The 18,649-nt window shown below is 34.1% G+C and overlaps 1 protein-coding gene across 1 annotated transcript; it reads left to right on the forward strand.

Annotated features, from left to right (window-relative positions):
- Positions 1-393: 393 nt before the first annotated feature.
- On the forward strand, positions 394-9,900 carry LOC127865318 (uncharacterized). The gene is made up of 4 exons (XM_052405321.1): positions 394-667; positions 7,585-7,699; positions 8,690-8,785; positions 9,661-9,900. Exons 1-4 carry the CDS (start codon positions 649-651, stop codon positions 9,779-9,781), a joined length of 351 nt encoding a protein of 116 aa, XP_052261281.1. The 5' UTR covers positions 394-648; the 3' UTR covers positions 9,782-9,900.
- Positions 9,901-18,649: the final 8,749 nt, after the last annotated feature.

An 18,649-nucleotide genomic window follows, 5' to 3' on the forward strand; every position in this document is an offset into this window, starting at 1 on the left:
CGTACTATCGCGTCATCGTATTATCGCGTTCACGCCATCGTACTATCGCATTGTCGCCATCGTATTGTCGCACAGTCGTCATTGTAGTGTCGCATTGTCGCCTTCGTACTATCGCGTTCTCGCATTCTGGTCCTCTGGATTTTAATGTGTAACCACGATGGCCTTAACGGTTTTCCGTATATATGCTTTTCACCATCGGTCTTCACGCCCTTCTGTTAAGTCGCCTTCATTTTACAATATAATAATTTTCTAATAAATTACTCGTTGAAGCGCAACTGCTTCAATAATTCTTTGCTCGAAATATTGTCAAGTCAGACGAAACACTCTCATCACTAAGAGGAAAGGATTGTCAAGCGTTTCGCAACAGATTGATATGAAATTATGGCTTCTGCCCAGTGCATGAAGAGCGTCGATTTGAGCGAAGACGCAAGTTAATTAATGGCAGAACTGTGTTACTATTGCACGAAAAGTACTTGAGTACCTAAGATCGAACTTAACGGAAAATGTTTACTCTAGAACATACTTGACTATTTTTATTCAGATGCGAGCATACACCAAGTGTTGTTTATATAAAGGGTGAATGCGCTAAAAAAGGCTTGGAAATAGCTTACGTATCTGTTCAACTGTGTGCTTCAGATACCAGAAAAAATGAGACATTTAAATAAAGGTTTGCTACATACATTTACTTTTACTTTAATTTTATTGTGTGTCTAACCGTAATAACATTAAAAATAAAAATATGTAATTGTTGAACTATAATATATTTCCGAATGGTTAGAAATCGATCTAAGAAAATATGGGCCGTGCTATGTGAAAAGTGGGTTTAATGCATGTGCGTAAAGTGTCGTTTCAGATTAGCCTGTGCAGTCCGCTCAGGCTAATCAGGGACGACACTTTCCGCCCAAACTGCACTGTTGCTAAGAAGAGACTTTCTTAAATCGAAAAATATCATACAAGCGGATAGTGTCGTCCCTGATCAGCCTGTGTGGACTGAACAGGCTAATCTGTGACGACACTTGACGCACAAGCATGAAACCCCCTTTTCACAGAGCACGGCTCATATATAATATAATATCACATTTTAAAAACACGTGTTATAATACGCTTACGATCGCTAGACATAATACAAGGGCTTCGTCAAACTACCTGGCGAAATCAATTGCAATCAACAAGAAATCTTTTTAAAACAAGAAGGATTGTCGGTTTCTCACTTATTCGAATTCAAAATTTTATGTACATGCTTGCTATTTTCTACAAAAATGATCTTTCCACATATATGATTCATTACCAAAAATGTAAAAGAAAACTGCAAATAAGACATTGGATTCATATATTATATCCAGAATATTAATATCGACTTTCATCTCGTGGAGCGTTACGGTTGCTGAGTTTGATACGAGCTGTTCTCGGAACCAGCCCAATTTCTTAACAGAGGTAGGGACTTCGTATCCGGCGGAGGATCTTCGATTGAACGTTATACTGCCCATGCGTATGTTGAAAATTCTATACATGACTCCGACTCTCTTAAAATGAAATTTTGTTATTTGAAACAAAATAAAGAAAGCGTTTAGTAGGTTTTGAAATCTCTGAACGATCGACTTGTATTTAATCATTTGGTTACAACTAGTATTATTGTGTTAATGCGCTTTGTTCCAATGTATTATTTACTGAAGTAAACAGAATTCGACTGAACCATGTTTTTTTTTAAAGTTTATTATAAGAATGCTGTGAAGAAATGTTGTAAGCATCGAGCAGTGTTAATGCATTTGCATAGAGATAAGCATACATGTTGACAATATATTACGTTCTGCTTAGGTCCATATGAAAAGACACTACATTGTAAAATTAACAATCAATAAAATGTTTAACAAAAATGTCCAAAATTATAATACGATTATATAAAATACGAAACATGGTCGTTTTTAATAAGGGCAATTTACAATTAATGCAGAAATGTTAACTGGGCCTTGGCCATGGCTAGATTACGTGGTACTTGGCCAAGATATTTGACTCGAAATCAGTAATTAAAGGAAAGCTCAGATTGGTAATGCATTACGACGATATATTCTGCCGGTATCCTGTTTTCGCTGCGTTCTGGAATAGGTCATAGTTGTGTGAAAATCCATTAAATGGCATATTTTGTCATTTGTTCTTATTGGTATTAAATTAAATTGCCATACATCAGTCCCTTGCGCAATGTTTAGCAGCGTGACATTTTAGATTTCTAGACAAGTTAGAGCGTTTCTTTGAGGTAGATAGTAAATTTAAAAAATATATTGTTTTAGTATGTTTTGTCAAGTGTGAACAGGTCACATAAGGTATAATGCAAAGGACGATGGTGTATATTCTGCGAGATCATTTTTTAATTGAGTACCTTGTATTTCGGACAAAACCACATGTCTGTATATCCGTTCACATTTCAGTTATTTGTTTTGACATTCCTTGCCAAAGCTTGATTTCCCATGAATAATGTTTTCTCGAAACCCATTTTGATGTTGAAATCCGATTGCGTCATTTCATATCCGGCTAGTTCTGTGATTATTATGATTTGACCTTTCAATATTAGATCATAAACATAGGATAGTACATATCCGCTGTTCCATAATACTTGAATACTTAAATTGACTTGTCTGTTAAAGTGTGACTTGGTTTCTTGCTATCCGTCCAAGACTGTGTTATAGGGTCATTCTTTGTTGCTTCTAGAAGCAGCGGAACTCGTCGATCGTTCACGTTTAAAGTTTGAAAAAAATAGTGTGCACAGTGTCTTTATTATAGAATGTACATTTGATCATACGTGAGTATATATTGTGAGTTAACTTTCGCCCATCCATTAGCATCACGTGCTCAATGCTTTTATCATTCAAAACTGTAAATCGACTTTCTTATGCGTAAATGGCTATTGCAAATATTATATATTCGTAAATAAATAACAAACGAGACTCAAACCTGTCTGTATGATTTAGCGAATTGACTCAAACTTATAACCTATATAACCTCGATAAAATAAAAACTGCATCGGTACTGGTTACTTACCGGCTTTTAACAGAAACATATTAGCAAAAACACGACAGATTCGAAAAGACTCAATTATTTAATAATGCGTCAATAGTCTTTAGTAAGAAAGTCGCCCCACGGTGAAAGTCAAACTTAGTAAAGCTGTGTTATATTAACATGCAGTGCAATTTTCTATCATTGAAGTGTTGAAGGGGCATGACTTTGCATGATTTTCTGAAAGCGAGATTGCACGATTTTAATATATGTTAAATTGTAATATATTGATAAAAGTATGTTTCAATAACACAAAAAAGGCAAAAAAATAAATATAATTGAAGACAAATTTCATGAAATGCAGCAAAGACAAATTTGCGCCCCGAGCCGATTGTGACGAAGATATTTCGTCCATATTTTCCTACAATAACCGAGGCATTCGTCTTTTTAATAGGATAGGAGTTAGTGTTCGTGTGTCACATGAATTATATATCGTTGCAGAAATTTAAAATAAACCGTTAAACTAAATTTAGAATCACATCGTACATGCATGATATACATGCTGGCGAATTCGACTGTACAGCCTTTTTCGATTTCAGAATTGAATAGCATGCTTATTTCGCATTTTTCGACGCATGTTCTTCTTAAATTTTATTTTGATATATACTGAAATACATGTCTAACAAGTTTATTACACATTTTATATAAATTCATAAATATTTGACAAAATCGTATAAACTCACTTTAAAGGGGCCTTTTCACAGATTTTGGCATATTTTGAAGTTTGTCATTAAATGCTTTATATTGATAAATGTAAACATTGGATCTTAAAAGTTCCAGTAAAAAATCAAGAATAAAATTTAAAAAAGGAAAAAAAAGTAGCCGGTACCAGGGCTCGAACCAGTGACCCCCGGAGTCCTGGAGTTAGTCTGAAGTAAAAACGCATGAGCCCTCTCAGCTATTCCGCCGGGTAGACACTTGTTAAGTATTTTATACATTATATAAGCAATCTTCGTAGTTTCGTAAATTTAAACGACAACATCAGAACTCTCCAAATTATTCAATCGTTTCGCGTTGCAACGCTTTATAATTTTTAGGTTTTCAAATCGTCAAAAGATACATATAATGGCTATATTGGAATATGGTAAATGTTCAGTAATACTGTTTCCTCACGAATATCATAGCTAAAACGAAAATTTGCGAATCTGAAACAACTTTTTTCAATTTTGTCAATTTACCAAACCGTGAAAAGATCCCTTTAAGGACTAATTGAAACGCACGCTTATGCAATGACGTTTGCGAATGACTAAGACGTGATTGCACTATATCAGATGCAATTTTCTGTTGATTAATGCAAACAATATATAACATCCCGTTTCAATCTCGCAACGCAATGTAAAACGAATTTGATTGTATGTTTATACATTTTTGATCCAAACAAATCAAATGCTTATTCAGTCGATGATATATTTTGAAACGTCAATAAGAGCGTCCTCTATGTATTTTGGTACTCTGTAAGTATATATCGGTTACACCTAGATGAGAACTGGCCGTCTTCCGCGATGATGTTTACTTATAACAGTAAAAGTAGTTTACTAGGTCTGGTCAATTTAGAAATGTTTACATGTATATGCAGATTTCTAACGTTGACGGCTGTTTTGAAATATTAAAGTAACATTACTACTCAAAATCAACGAAAATTTCGTACAATATTTCGTAAAATAAAGCTAAACATTTATTAAAAATCATTGTTCCATATGGCAATTGTCGAAATTTCGACGCCAGATGTGGTCTGGTAAAATAGATGTTTGTGAATACAAAATGCTCGTTTTTACTATGGTTTAACTTGGTACCATTTAAGTGTTCGTTTATCGTATCAATAGATATATTCACTGGAAATTAACATGGAATTTATTGTGGTCACAAATAAATAAAAACGAGCATTTTGTATCTACAAAAATCTATGTAATCATACCACATCTAGCAGAAAGCACATGACATGTAGACACAAGGATAGTTTATCATCCGAGTACTTGAACCATTTCAAAAATGACCAACAGGTGTATTTGTTAACCAAGTATACTAAAATTATCAGATAAGCGTTTAATTATAAGGCTTAATTTCTAGTTATTGTGTCAACAGTTTATTTACCTAATTATTTACATGAACATATTATTGCCAATGCTTATATGCCTTTTGTATTTTACCTATTGTTTGCTTCATATCCGAATAATTATGTAGATTAATAGAAAATGGCGTGCATTTCAGGATTGCATACACTTATTTATCATGTAACGTCCTTTTGTAACAAACCATGATCCAGCACTGCAAATGAATTTGTAATCTGATACAAATTGGAAGCATTGCATTAAGAATTGTTAAGTAACTGCGCTGAACGACGTTCACAATAGCACGAAATTGCCGAATATTGGAATGTCAATGTTAAGACAGCGTTTCTACGGCATGTTTGAGACTAAACTTCCAACGGCTGTTTGTAAGTATTTCTAACTTCAAAAGGGCATTCGAATCAGTATGTTGTATTTTGAATATTAAAAGTATTGAAACATCATAATAGTGTATTATATTGCTTTTTTGTTTTATATGCAACGATTGCATAAAGCGGAACTTCCATCCGTCCAAATGTTTCTAAATGGTGGATACGGGTAGATGTTTTTACGCTTCCAATATTGCACCCTTATATTCCTTGTTCATCTTAAAATAACGGTCAACGAATAGACCGACATTAACACACGAGGACGATCATCTTAATTGACACTCATTCCTTGTTGTGTATGCGTTCATGTATTTCTTTTGACCTTGCAGTCAAGGATTACCCATGAAAGTGCAAGCACTTATTTAGTTTAAACCTATTTCTTTTAGCTCGATTGCATCGAGAGCATGAAGCTTATTAAAACGCTCTCGAGTCCGTTTCCTGGGCTTAAAACCAGTACGTGGTGTCTACGGGGGAGATCCAAAGAATGCTCCCACAATGCGATCGAACCCATGACAAAAAACAACAACACTCACAATCATTAACTTGGCGTAACATTTCGAAGAACAAGGACAGCTGATTATATTAAATTAAAGTGATGGAGCCGTTTAATTTATAGCACATTGAACATCATCAACAATAAGTTGCAATCGTAAAATCAGAGACAATTTCGGTGTTTTATATATCGACATATATGTCGATATATTAATGTTTTAGAATTCTGATCCATGTTCCAGCTTCAAACAGTAGAAACGTTTAAAAAATGAATTCGCTACATCCATGCTGCTATTGAGATTATGAGAGGTTGTATACCTTTATGACATATGTCGTATTAATATGCAACTATCGTGCTTAAACGTCTTACACGTATAAATAATATGTGGTGAATCTTTATATAACAATCCTTAGAATTAAAATGAGATTGCGTATTGAAATCGCCTCGGCAGTTATAAGATAATCACTATTCGCGACCAGAGCTAAATGACTTGCACACATGCAATACTCATTTTCCACACTGTTTGAAGTGCGTCTATTTTTCGTGGAATTATGATTCAAAAACCGTCGATACAACATGTACTCGAGGACTTTGGTAACCTGGAAAAAGTCAATAGTTATACTTTGTATGTGCATGGCTGAGAAGTGGTTGATATCGATAGTAGCCATTCGTTTAAGTGAGATCCGCAAGATTTTTTTTCAAACATTCTTTCGTATACAATAGCGACTGAATAACACTATTTAGTTCAAAACCAGAACTAACGCACAATACAAAATTCGTTTTTGAGGTAACTTGACATGAAAGTCGGGGTATATTCTAAGTAATTTCCGTATGTCTGGTTTTGTTAATCTTTTGTTAAATCAACCTGATCCAAACTGAGTAATTAAATGAAAGAACGTGACTAATATATTTAACAAATAGCAGATAGTGTAAGTGAGAGCAAATTAACTAATGTTTGAGTTAATTAAATACTTAATGTCAGTAACGATGAATGAAACCTCAGCAAGTGGGCGTGTTACACGGATTACCCTAAATTCAATTTGAGTAATAACAGTATGCTAATGTCGAAACCAACGGATCTAAATACCTATGTGTGTTGGAGGTCGCCGTTGCGTTATTGATATGGTGTCCGCCTTGCGAACGGGAGGTCACGGATTCAATCCCCACTGTAGCAGCGTTCTTTAGATCTTCCCTATAGAAACCGAGTACTTGTTCTATTCCCAGGAAATGGACAGGATGGCGTTTCAAATAAGCCTTACGCTTTCTATGCAATAATGATAAATATGGAGTTGCACAAGTTCCTGATATGTAAAACGTAATGTTAATGACTCCGTCAGCAAAAGATTTTTGAGCTACGCTCGTCAAAAGGTAAGCAATCGCAATATGTTGCTCAACCAATGTCATTATTCCGGATAGGACGTAAGTATTAAAATAAAAAAATGGAGTAAAGCAATTTCTTATGGTTGTTAATATGCTTTTCAAGTTTCACCAATAAGGCGATGATGCGTATTGAGCAAACCGCGAAAAAAACGAAGGGCGGACGGCAAGGCAAAATATAAATGAATGCGAGGGCACATACATGTTAATTTACATATGTTAGTTTTTTCAGGCAACCTTCGCGCCGCTGCAGTCTCCAAATTCCTGCTTCTTCTTGTAACACTGCAAGCGTTCGTTGTGGCGGCATACGAACGGACAAACACAGGCGATACCATCAATCGTAACCGGTAAGATATCGCAAATAAGGGAGCGTGTAACTAGGTTGTATGTTTATCCGAAAAAAAAAATAAACAATTGATATATGCACATGTGCACCTTTATCTATATTTAAATAAACCTACCATGATCAGTATCGCAAAAAAACACTGGCTAAGGTTCATGGCAGGCGAATGATACGTCTGAATTTGATTCACCGTTATTCAGAGGGGGTAATCACGTGATAGACAAGATGGTGACGTCCATACCGAGACAGTTATTTTTCGCCGTTTTATACCCTTAATTACTTCTGTTTATTCTTTAAATGACGCTCACTTTCCAGCCATATCAGTAAGAAGTTGATTAGCGTTTACTTCGTATTTTAATTCGCTTTATATATCGACTTTACTCGGTGCAAATTTTCTTAGTGGAGCCCAAATAAGGTCATCCCGCTAAGGAATTTTGCACCGAGTAAAGTCGAGATATAGAGCGAATATCACATCGAAATAAAAACCAGTAACTTTCTTTCTAATATGGCTGGAAAGTGAGCGGAATAAAAAATAATAATACAAGTAGTAAAGGGTATAAAACGACGAAAAATACCTGCCTCGGCATGGACGTCGCCATCTTGTTTGTCACGTGATTACCCCCTCTGTAATTTGAGTTAGGAAACCAATACAAATTCTACTGTGTCGTTGGTATTTGTTTTTTTAAAGATTTTCTTTAAAAATTTCCCTAGTTCGTGCAATGTTTACGTAACACGATATTTCCCATAATTCGTATTGTTCAAATATTTGACGAATATGGTCTCATTTTACACAGATGTGAGTCTTGTACATTTCACAATCTTATCTTAGTATTTTTAATGTACGTGGACTTTATGATCGCAACGAATATTATATGTGCAAAGGACGTTTTTCCTCAAAGAAAACGTTCATAGACAATCGAATTCTGAGATGCCGGATACCGTTCTGAGATCGCATTCTCCCTTTTGGATACAATGCTTCACATATATGTTTCAGGCAAAAGCGGCAGGTGGGTGACCTTATTTTAATGGGATACAAAGCAGAGAAAGCACTGCCGGGACATCCGGGCTCTGGGGACTTCTTCAATCAAATGTAAGAATCGTTTCGGTTTATGTAACATGGTTATTATTAAAGAGAACTACTATTCTCAACAAGGGTGTATCTTATATAATTATCTGCTCTTATAAATATGACAAATATCTGCTTTACGCCTCAACATTGATGGTATAAAACGCACAGAAGTTTCTGATGAAGCAATTGAAGATCGATAAATCGATAAATTTCAGATGTTGTATATATTATACTTAATGTGAGATAAAATATATATATATACGTAAGAATTGGAGTTGCAAATTCCATTTTAACATAAGTTTGTGTTCACATACATATTATGAGTCATGCTTATGAAGCAAACAGCATAAGTATGCATTTAGACCGATTGGCATTTGACTTTTTTCGGAAAAAAATTAATCCTAGACATCAGATTCAACTGTACTTTACCTATATTGCAGTGAAATGATATCCATTGGCATCTGTCTTTTAAGACTATTAATTCAGTATTGTTTGAAACGTTGCTTATAGAACAAAGGGCGTTTACAAGAAACATACTTTGAAACCAAAGACATTCAACAAAAAAGCTGCGATGTGATTATGTAATGAAAGAGCTAAAAATTAGAAAATCTTTGACAATATAACATTCTTTATGACGCCTTTTTGAAGACGTTCATCACTGCCAAACTTTAAACTGTTTAATTTTACCAAAGCAAACTCAACCAATATATGCTATATAGGCCGCTTCGTTCATAACTTGCAACCTTACTAGTCAACCACACGCTTGATCTTCATCCAAAGAATTTTACACTAGTAACACAGCACACTAGTAGTTTAGCACATGGTCCATGTTTGATGCAGATCTTTAGAGCAGGTACAACTGCTTCCTCATCCCTCGACTGTTTTTCATTTCAAAGCGGGAAGAAACGGTCGTCGTCTGCTTCGACGCGCAGAGATGGATTTCCCGTCTGGTTGCCCGGCATGCACGCTGACGCCGAAGGGTTTCTGGTCGCTCCTGAAGAGTTCCAGCATTCCTAGTGATCCATGAACTAAACACGATCCAATTGAATGTCTTCATTTTATTAAGGACGTTGATATGTATAGACCTTGTGTACTAGTTTATACAATGTATAATTAATAAAAAAGATTGGTTTGTTCTCTCCTCTGCTATCTTGGTCCGTTTTGAAAGGATTGTTAACAAGCTATATATAGTGGTTAACCCATTTACACCTAGTGGACTACCATCCTTCAAAATTGGATCAATTTATTTCCAAAATTAGGGATGTCTGGTATATTTATTTCTGTATTTAAAATATTTCTTGCAGAAATTCCTTTAAGCAAACAGCGCAGACCCAGATGAGACGCCGCATCATGCGCTGTTTGCCAATGCCTTTTTTCTAGACGCTAGGCATAAATGGGTTTACAGCAAATATAAGTCTTTGCAAAACTCACCACGCGTGTGATAATTGGTTTCATCTACTTTGGATATAGGAATAGTCAAACTTCAGAAGCATTGCAAGGAGATATATTATTCTGAACCTTTATTTTTTTTTATTTCATTGTAGTCTTTCATTTAAGGCACGTACGCGGTTTCCTATGTACGCATGGGGAGGTTATTTGTTCGGTTTGTTAGGTAGCAAAGGTTGTTGGTTTCATTTAATAACTGGTATACACTGTGCATTACCCGTCAATATGGAGATTAAGGAAAACCACATAAACCGAATAATCCTTTGAAATAAACATTCGTATACTACGGTGCTTCATTATCGCATAGCCCTGGCTATTTGGGATTTTGCAAGTTGTAAATGCGCTCTTTGACTAAAAGACGCTTCTAAATATATAGCAATAATACGTGTGTGTTTAAAAAAAATGTACAGGTACGTTTTGTCACTTTATCACTTTATTTTTTTGTGTCGATTGTGTGTGCTGTCATGCTTTTTATAGACCACCCTAAACACGAATCTATAATATTTAAACATGGTGTTATGTCTCATTGTAAAGATATTACTTCTTCTGCAGCTTGAAACAACAACATGTTATTCCCATCTGAATCATGTCAAAGTCACCCATTCACACGTAATTCACAACAACTGATTTCAACATGCCCGGATCTTTTCGTAATTAATTTATGTGTTACAAAAAGCGTCTAATGTCATTAATATAAATGTCGCAAACTTTCAAGTCTTTTATAATTCAATAAACAGATCGAATGTCAGTGTTGGCGATAGTTAACAATCTTAGCACAGCGTTCAAAGGAGAAGACTAAACAATGTTATGTTGGAAGTCAGTGCCCACAGGGACCACTAGACAAATGCGAGGTTCAATTGTATATGGCTTGTTTACGCTCTTCCTGTGGATATCTGCAGATCGATCAATCATTACAATTTCATTTAAAGGTCCATGTGAGAGACCCTACATCATACAAGGTAAAAAGGAATACAAACAGTTTATTAGACAGCATATTAATACATCATTTTAAGACTGAAACGGCTTTATCTTGTGTCTGGTTGTCCTTGAGTTTCACGTTCTATAAGCCTTAAAATAACTTTTTTATAAGCACTCAATGAATACCGAATTTATTGTTCCACGTGTAAACATTTTAAGTCCTTTTTTATGGTGAACTTTTATAATAATATATCGAATTATAAAAAACACACCGTTTAATAGCATTTGTACAAAAAAAGATTAAAACATTGTAACCTACACTATGTGAACGAAAGAAGTCCATTTCTTCGGAAGAAATAAAAACCTCATCGGCAGTTTTTAATATAGCAAATAATGATAATCATTTACAATAATTAAAATAGTTATAATTAAACCGATAAAATGGTTTAATAAAAAATGTATTGCATATTAAGACAAAAAGATTCAATACATTTGTCGAGAAATTGAGAGAAGTTCAATTCAAATAACATTGCAGTAAAAGGGAAACAGCTGCGTAAATCATATATTCAATAATAACAAGACTATGCTCTCATTTTCTAGTGTATGAAAAAAGAAGAACTGAAGAGACAAATGTCGTTAAGTCATTTCGAAAACAATGTGCCTATTTCTAAGAAAGGTAATCTCTGATATACCTGATAATAGTGGCCTTGGTGATTAAAATCATATTTACACAATACACAATAACTTGCAAATCGTGTAACATATGATATATGGGTTCTATTTGCTATTATCATACGAAATCCTTTTTACCTCTGAGAAAATTCGGATGCAAAAGCAAATAACATGCGGTTAATTTTTTAATAATGAAATTAGTAACTTGATCATAAAAGTTTGAAAATGATTATTTATTGACAAAATTTCTGAAATAAAAATCCCGTTGTTTTTATGCTATTGTCTAGTTAACATCTTTCAGAAAACATTTAAAAGTAATTAGAATAAATTATTAACATAACATAAAGTGGCAATCATCTTCTGGCGACGTGAGAGCCTCGAAGAGGATATCAGCCCCTAAAATAGTATGATATAAAAGCCCTGTACAACCCTACAAATATTACAAAACAATATATGGCTCCATAATTGGGAAGATGTTACAATACAAACCCGGAGTGGTATCTACGTGAACCGAGGTTCCTGACAGTCTAACTTTCAAGGCGTCGTGTTATTCAATGTTACCAATTGAGGTCCATATACATATAGGAGCAGGCCCGAGGTCATAGATTTAAGCATATAATGCTTGTGGTTGGGGATTGAAAGCATTTCGTTTGGTTAATTGTTAAAGCATTGTTACTACTCAAAATCAACGAACATTTCGTAAATATTTCGTAAAATAAAGCTAAACAATTAAAAACCATTGTTCCTTATGGTCATTGTCGAAATTTCAACGCCAGATGTGGTCTGGTAAAATAGATGTTTGTGGATACAAAATGCACGTTTTTATTATGATTTTAACATGGTACCATTGTAGTGTTCTTGTGTCGTATAAATAGATATATTCGCAGGAGATTAACATGGAAATTATTGTGGTCACAAATAAATAAAAACGAGCATTTTGTATCTACAAAAATCTATGTTATTGTACCACATCTAGCTTTGAAATTGTGGCTCATGCTGTGAGAAACACTGATTGTTTAGGCGTTACTACTCAAAATCAACTAAAATTTCGTACAATATTTCGTAAAATAAACTTAAAGCGGGTATATACGATTTTGTATATGTATTTAATTGTAATATATTGATAAAGTATGTTACAATAACATAACATGGGAAAGAAAAAGTATACATTAAAGCCGAATTTCATAAAATACAGCAAAGACAAATTAGCGCCCCGAGCCGATTGTGACGTACATATTTTTTTTACAATAACCGAAGCATTCGTCTTTGTATTAGGATCGGAGTTAGTGTTCGTGTGTCGTATGAATAGATATCGTTGCGGGAATTCAAATAAACCGTTAAACTAAGTTTAGATTCACATCGTACATGTATGGTATACATGCTGGCGAATTCGGCTGTACAGCCGTTTTCAATTTCAGAATAAAATATCTGGCTTATTTCGCATTTTTCGACACATGTTCTTCTTAACTTTTATTTTTATTTATATTGAAATATATATATAATAATTTTTTTTACACATTTTATATAAATTCATAAATATTTGACAAAATCGTATATACCCGCTTTAACAAATGAAAAATCAGTGTTCATTATGGCAATTGCCGAAATTTCAACACCAGGTGTCGTCTGGTAAAATAGATGTTTATAGATACAAAATGCTCGTCGTTCTTCCATTTTAATTTCCAGCAAAGATATCTATTCATACGACACATGAACACTAACATGATATTCGTGTGTCGTATGAATAAATATATTCGCGGGAAATTAAAATGGAATTAATTGTGGTCAGAAATAAATAAAAACGAGCATTTTGTATCTACAAAAATCTATGTAATCATACCACATCCAGCGTTGAAATTGTGGCTATTGCTATAAGGGACACTGATTGTTTAGGTGTTTATTTTATTTTACGAAATACTTTACGAAATTTTCAATGATTTTGAGCGTTATATAGAGACTTTAATTTTATTTAACGAAATATTTTACGAAAGTTTCGCTGATCTTGAGCGTTATAGAGATTTTAATACCAAGAATTGTCTTTTCGATTTATGTAGAAATTCTGAACCATTCGATCTGATCTCACCTTAAATTGGCAGACGAGTACATGTCAACATAGATCCTTTATCATACATTTTCAATATCAGAAATAAGCCATTATTTTCATTATTTTGTATAATTTCGATTACTTATTCTCACAGGAGTTTGAAATTCTATCCATAGAGCTAATCTAAGGGCTAAATAATAAAAAATAGACCATTACATAGTATATAGACAACAGGAAGGAAACACAGCATGCACCGACCCCGCCCATTTTCCAGTAAACAAGCAAGTTCGTTGAATTGATATCCCCCGCCAATATGCTTCTGGACACAAAAGTTTTCTGGACGGATTGACAACGCCCTTTGACCTCAATGTTTGACCTTGACCTTAGCCCCTAGGATTATGGGTGTTGAATGTGAAGCAACCCCAGATGATTGACAACAACTATGGCAAGTTTCATGGCTCTGGCTCATGTGTTTATGTAGATAAAGCCCTAAGCTTATATTGAAAAGCATTTTTTTTTCAAGATACAAAGGGCCATAACTCCGTTTTTAACAGATGGTGTACACTGCCATTTGGCGTGCATCATCCTCTTATTCATATATATATATATATACTCATATTTAGTTTCAATGAAATCCGCCAAAGCACTTCCAAGATATGGCTCCGGACGGACAACGCCAAAACAATATCCCTCCGCCTATGGCGGGGGATAACAAAGGAAATTACTGGAAAGACAGGGTACCCTACATCGACCCATGGTCTAATAATCAAGAGGCCAGTGAAAGAAACTAGGAGCACTGCTTACCGTGAACTACCTTCCTCTTAATTCACAATTATTCAACACTCTCCGCTCATTTTGTCAATTTTTTTCTCATTAAACATGATTTTATATATTTATTTGAATATATTGGGCTCCTAAATATATATATATATGAAAAATACTATCCTGGATACGTTACTTCCACCTGTGATTGAAGTAAGTATGGTGTAATTGTACTTGATATTTAGAATCTTGTGTACTTAATATTTAAAGTGATATTATGAGCATTTTTCACTGTTGAATTGAGCTGAAACGAATTAACAGGTCAAAAGAGTAAGTTAAAATGTGGTTACTGACCAATTACCTGCAACTCATCTTGCTACCAGTTGTTTATAAAAATATATTTTATATTATATATTTAACGTGACCCACCCAGTCCTGTAAGCCGAAATGATCCGTAAAACAAAATGGTGTCTTTGTGTCGTATAAAAGAATCTGCACTTAAACTAAATTTAGGTTCACATTGTACATGCGTGATCAGTTGTCAAACGAAAGGACGGTTGATATTCAAATGCATTATATTTCTCTTTCCAGGATATTGTTTTAGTATGTTGATGCTGCATAAACAAATATAAGTGAATATGAAGTGAAAACACCAAAAATAAACAACGGTTGCGTAAAAAAGCTATTAACTGTTAGATGCCCATAATATCACTTTAAATGCAAATTTTGATATGCAAATAAATCCCTCCAAAATAGAATACGTACAATTATCAACGGTAAGAATATCTGTATTGCACAGATGGAGTGGGTATGATCAAAGACATCATATATATATATATATATATATGGCCTCTCTCGGGTCTTTTATAAGCATACTAGTAAATGATCTGTAAGTTGGTAAGTTGATGCTCCGTTTAGCATAACGTAATCCACAGAGAAACAATGTTCATCTAATTTATCAACGCAGTCCCAAAAAGTAGTCATGAGTTCATGGGCTGTTGCTGTGTTCGACCCAAAATACACCACAGGTCGTCTGTGTGATAAAAAAATATAATCATGTGAAAAGAAATACATGATTAAAATGATATTATGGACATGTTTCACTGTTGAATTTAGCTGAAAAGAATTAACAGGTCAATAGCGGTAGTTAAAATGAGGTTACTGACCAATTATCTGCAACTCATCTTGCTACCAGATGTTTATAAAAATATATTTTATATTCGATATTCTTACGTGACTCACCCAGTCCTCTAAGCCGAAATGATCCGTAAAACAAAATTGTGTCTTTGTGTCGTATGAACGAATCTGCACTAAAACTAAATTTAGGTTCACATCCATCGTACATGCATGATCAGTTGTCAAACGAAAGTACGTTTGATATTCAAATGCATTATTTTTCTCTTTCTGTGATATTGTTTGTTTTAGTATGTTGATGCTGCATTAACAAAAATAAGTGTATATGAAGTGAAAACACCAAAAATAAACAACGGTTGCGATAGACACCTATAAACTGTTATGCCCATAATATACTTTGATAATGTAATACATTACTAATGATGATAAACGAACATTTATTATCAGAAAGTCGATATTAAATTGTGTTATTTTCTTCCCTGATGTAGCTTTTAAATTTGTGACAAAATGATTTGGGTGGAGTATCAATATAGGCAAATGATATCGATCGTCCGCTTAAGTTAAGTCACATTATATCAGTTTTGCATGAAAACATTAAACGGACGTTTCTTTACTACAAACATAAAACCGCATTTTATGCAGATCATTTGTAGTTCCCAAAAGGAAAAAAATAAATGGCTAGGTGTTCTGTATTGCTTGGGTTCTAACCTTATCCGCTTTATGTTTAACTTAAAGTGATATGGGCATCTATCAGTTGATAGGTGTCTATCGCAACCGTTGTTTATTTTTGGTGTTTTCACTTCATATACACTTATATTTGTTAATTCAGCATCAACATATCAGCACAATATCACGGAAAGAGAAAAATAATTCATTTGAATATCAACCGTACTTTCGTTTTGACACCTGACGACAGAAATAATTCGATGTTCGATGTGTATATAAATTTGGTTTTAGTGCAGATTCGTTCATACGACACAAAGACACTATTTTTTTACGGATCATTTCGGCTTAGAGGACTCACCTGTCATGTAAAATATCAAAAATAATATATATTTTCTATAAACAACAAGATGAATTGATTTTCTCGTAAGCATTCATGTTTTGTAAGAAAGAAATGTCTAGTATGAGTCATGTGCATCAACTCTTTAGTTGAAAATGTAAATTCAAACAAGAATGCACAATTATACATACAAATTACGTACGAACCATACAACATTTGTATACAAACAAGTTTGATTTGGATAAGAACGAAAGACTTCGTCTTATAGAGTTCTTCTCCATAAAGGTTGTATGTAGTTGCATGTTTAAATCGAACATAATAGGTTTACTAATAGTCGAATACAATTGGGATTAATAAAGATAGATACATGTATGAGTGGACAGCAAGTGTTCACATTAATATAACATATCCCTTACTTTCATCGTATCAGACCTCCTCATAGTATCGTCCCCTTAACAAAAACCCTTTATGAAGTGCTGGAAAGTTAATGTTTTTCAATTTTTAGAAGTTGTAATATATTTGATGTTTATCCATGACTATGACGACGATCATTCTCAGGATTTCCGGTATCATTGGAAAGTAGGTCATGTTTATTCCAGGGTGATTTTTTAAAGGGATCTTTTCACGCTTTGGTAAATTGACAAAATTGAAAAAAGTTGTTTCAGATTCGCACATTTTCGTTTTAGTTATGATATTTGTGAGGAAACAGTAATACTGAACATTTACCATGGTCTAATATAGCCATTATATGCATCTTTTGACGATTTTAAAACCTAAAAATTATAAAGCGTTGCAACGCGAAACGATTGAATAATTTGGAGAGTTCTGTTTTTGTCGTAAAATTTTGTGAAACTACGAAGATTGCTTATATAAGGTATAAAATACATTAAGTATGTGTACTCGGCGGAATAGCTCAGTAGGTTAAAGCGTTTTTACTTCAGGACTCTGGCAGGACTCCAGGGGTCACTGGTTCGAAACCTGCTCCGGGCAATGTTCTTTTCCTTTTTTTAATTTTATTCTTGATTTTTTACTGGAGCTTTTACGACCCAATGTTTACATTTATCAGTATAAAGCATTTAATGAATAAGTTAAAAAATGCCAAAATCTGTGAAAAGGCCCCTTTAAATAACGTAAATCACAAGTAAGTAGTTTGTTCGTGTATTAATAGTAGAAATGTGTTACATGCCGCTTATTTTTCAATAAAGTGTAAAAGTATTTTAAAAACAAATTGAGCAAGAGTTTCGGTTTTCCATTAAGTTACTACTTTTAGAACAAGCACGTGCACATAGTAACAAATCTTAACAACCAATCAGAAGTGACGATATAATGAGACATGGTGTAGATGAAACAGATTACGAAAGGGAGCTAAGTCTAAACAGTATTTTGTCGAAACATGGCCGATTTAAATGCAGTTTTCGTTGTTATGTCCAAGAATACACATTTAACTATATATTGACATATAACGCATGCGTCTGTTTGTATTTGTTCACTTCCAGAATTCGTATGTATTCATTAAGAGGGCCGATACCACGGAAAGGCATGCTAGATACTCTATATACATGTACGTGCGGGAAATTTCAAATTAATATAACATATATACTTGCGGAAAATGACTTAGCAAGAGAAAGAGAGATTTAGAGAAGTTCTGAAGCATCTATGTTTCAACTAATTTGCTATTTACAATAAATGTGTGTACTGCATCAGCAATATTGGGATCAGTTTGATATCCCAGAATGTTATCTTCATATAAGATCGTTTGGGCAGAGGGAACGGAGTACATTGATATAGTATTCAGAAGTTCTGCACGGATATTAATGTAGAGCTGACATTCAATAACATAATGAAAAGGTGACTCCTTTAGTCCACATCGGCATAGAGGCGATGCGACTACATTACGCATCAAGAG

This window comes from Dreissena polymorpha, chromosome 1 (genome assembly GCF_020536995.1).
Source record: "Dreissena polymorpha isolate Duluth1 chromosome 1, UMN_Dpol_1.0, whole genome shotgun sequence".
NCBI lineage: Eukaryota > Metazoa > Mollusca > Bivalvia > Myida > Dreissenidae > Dreissena > Dreissena polymorpha.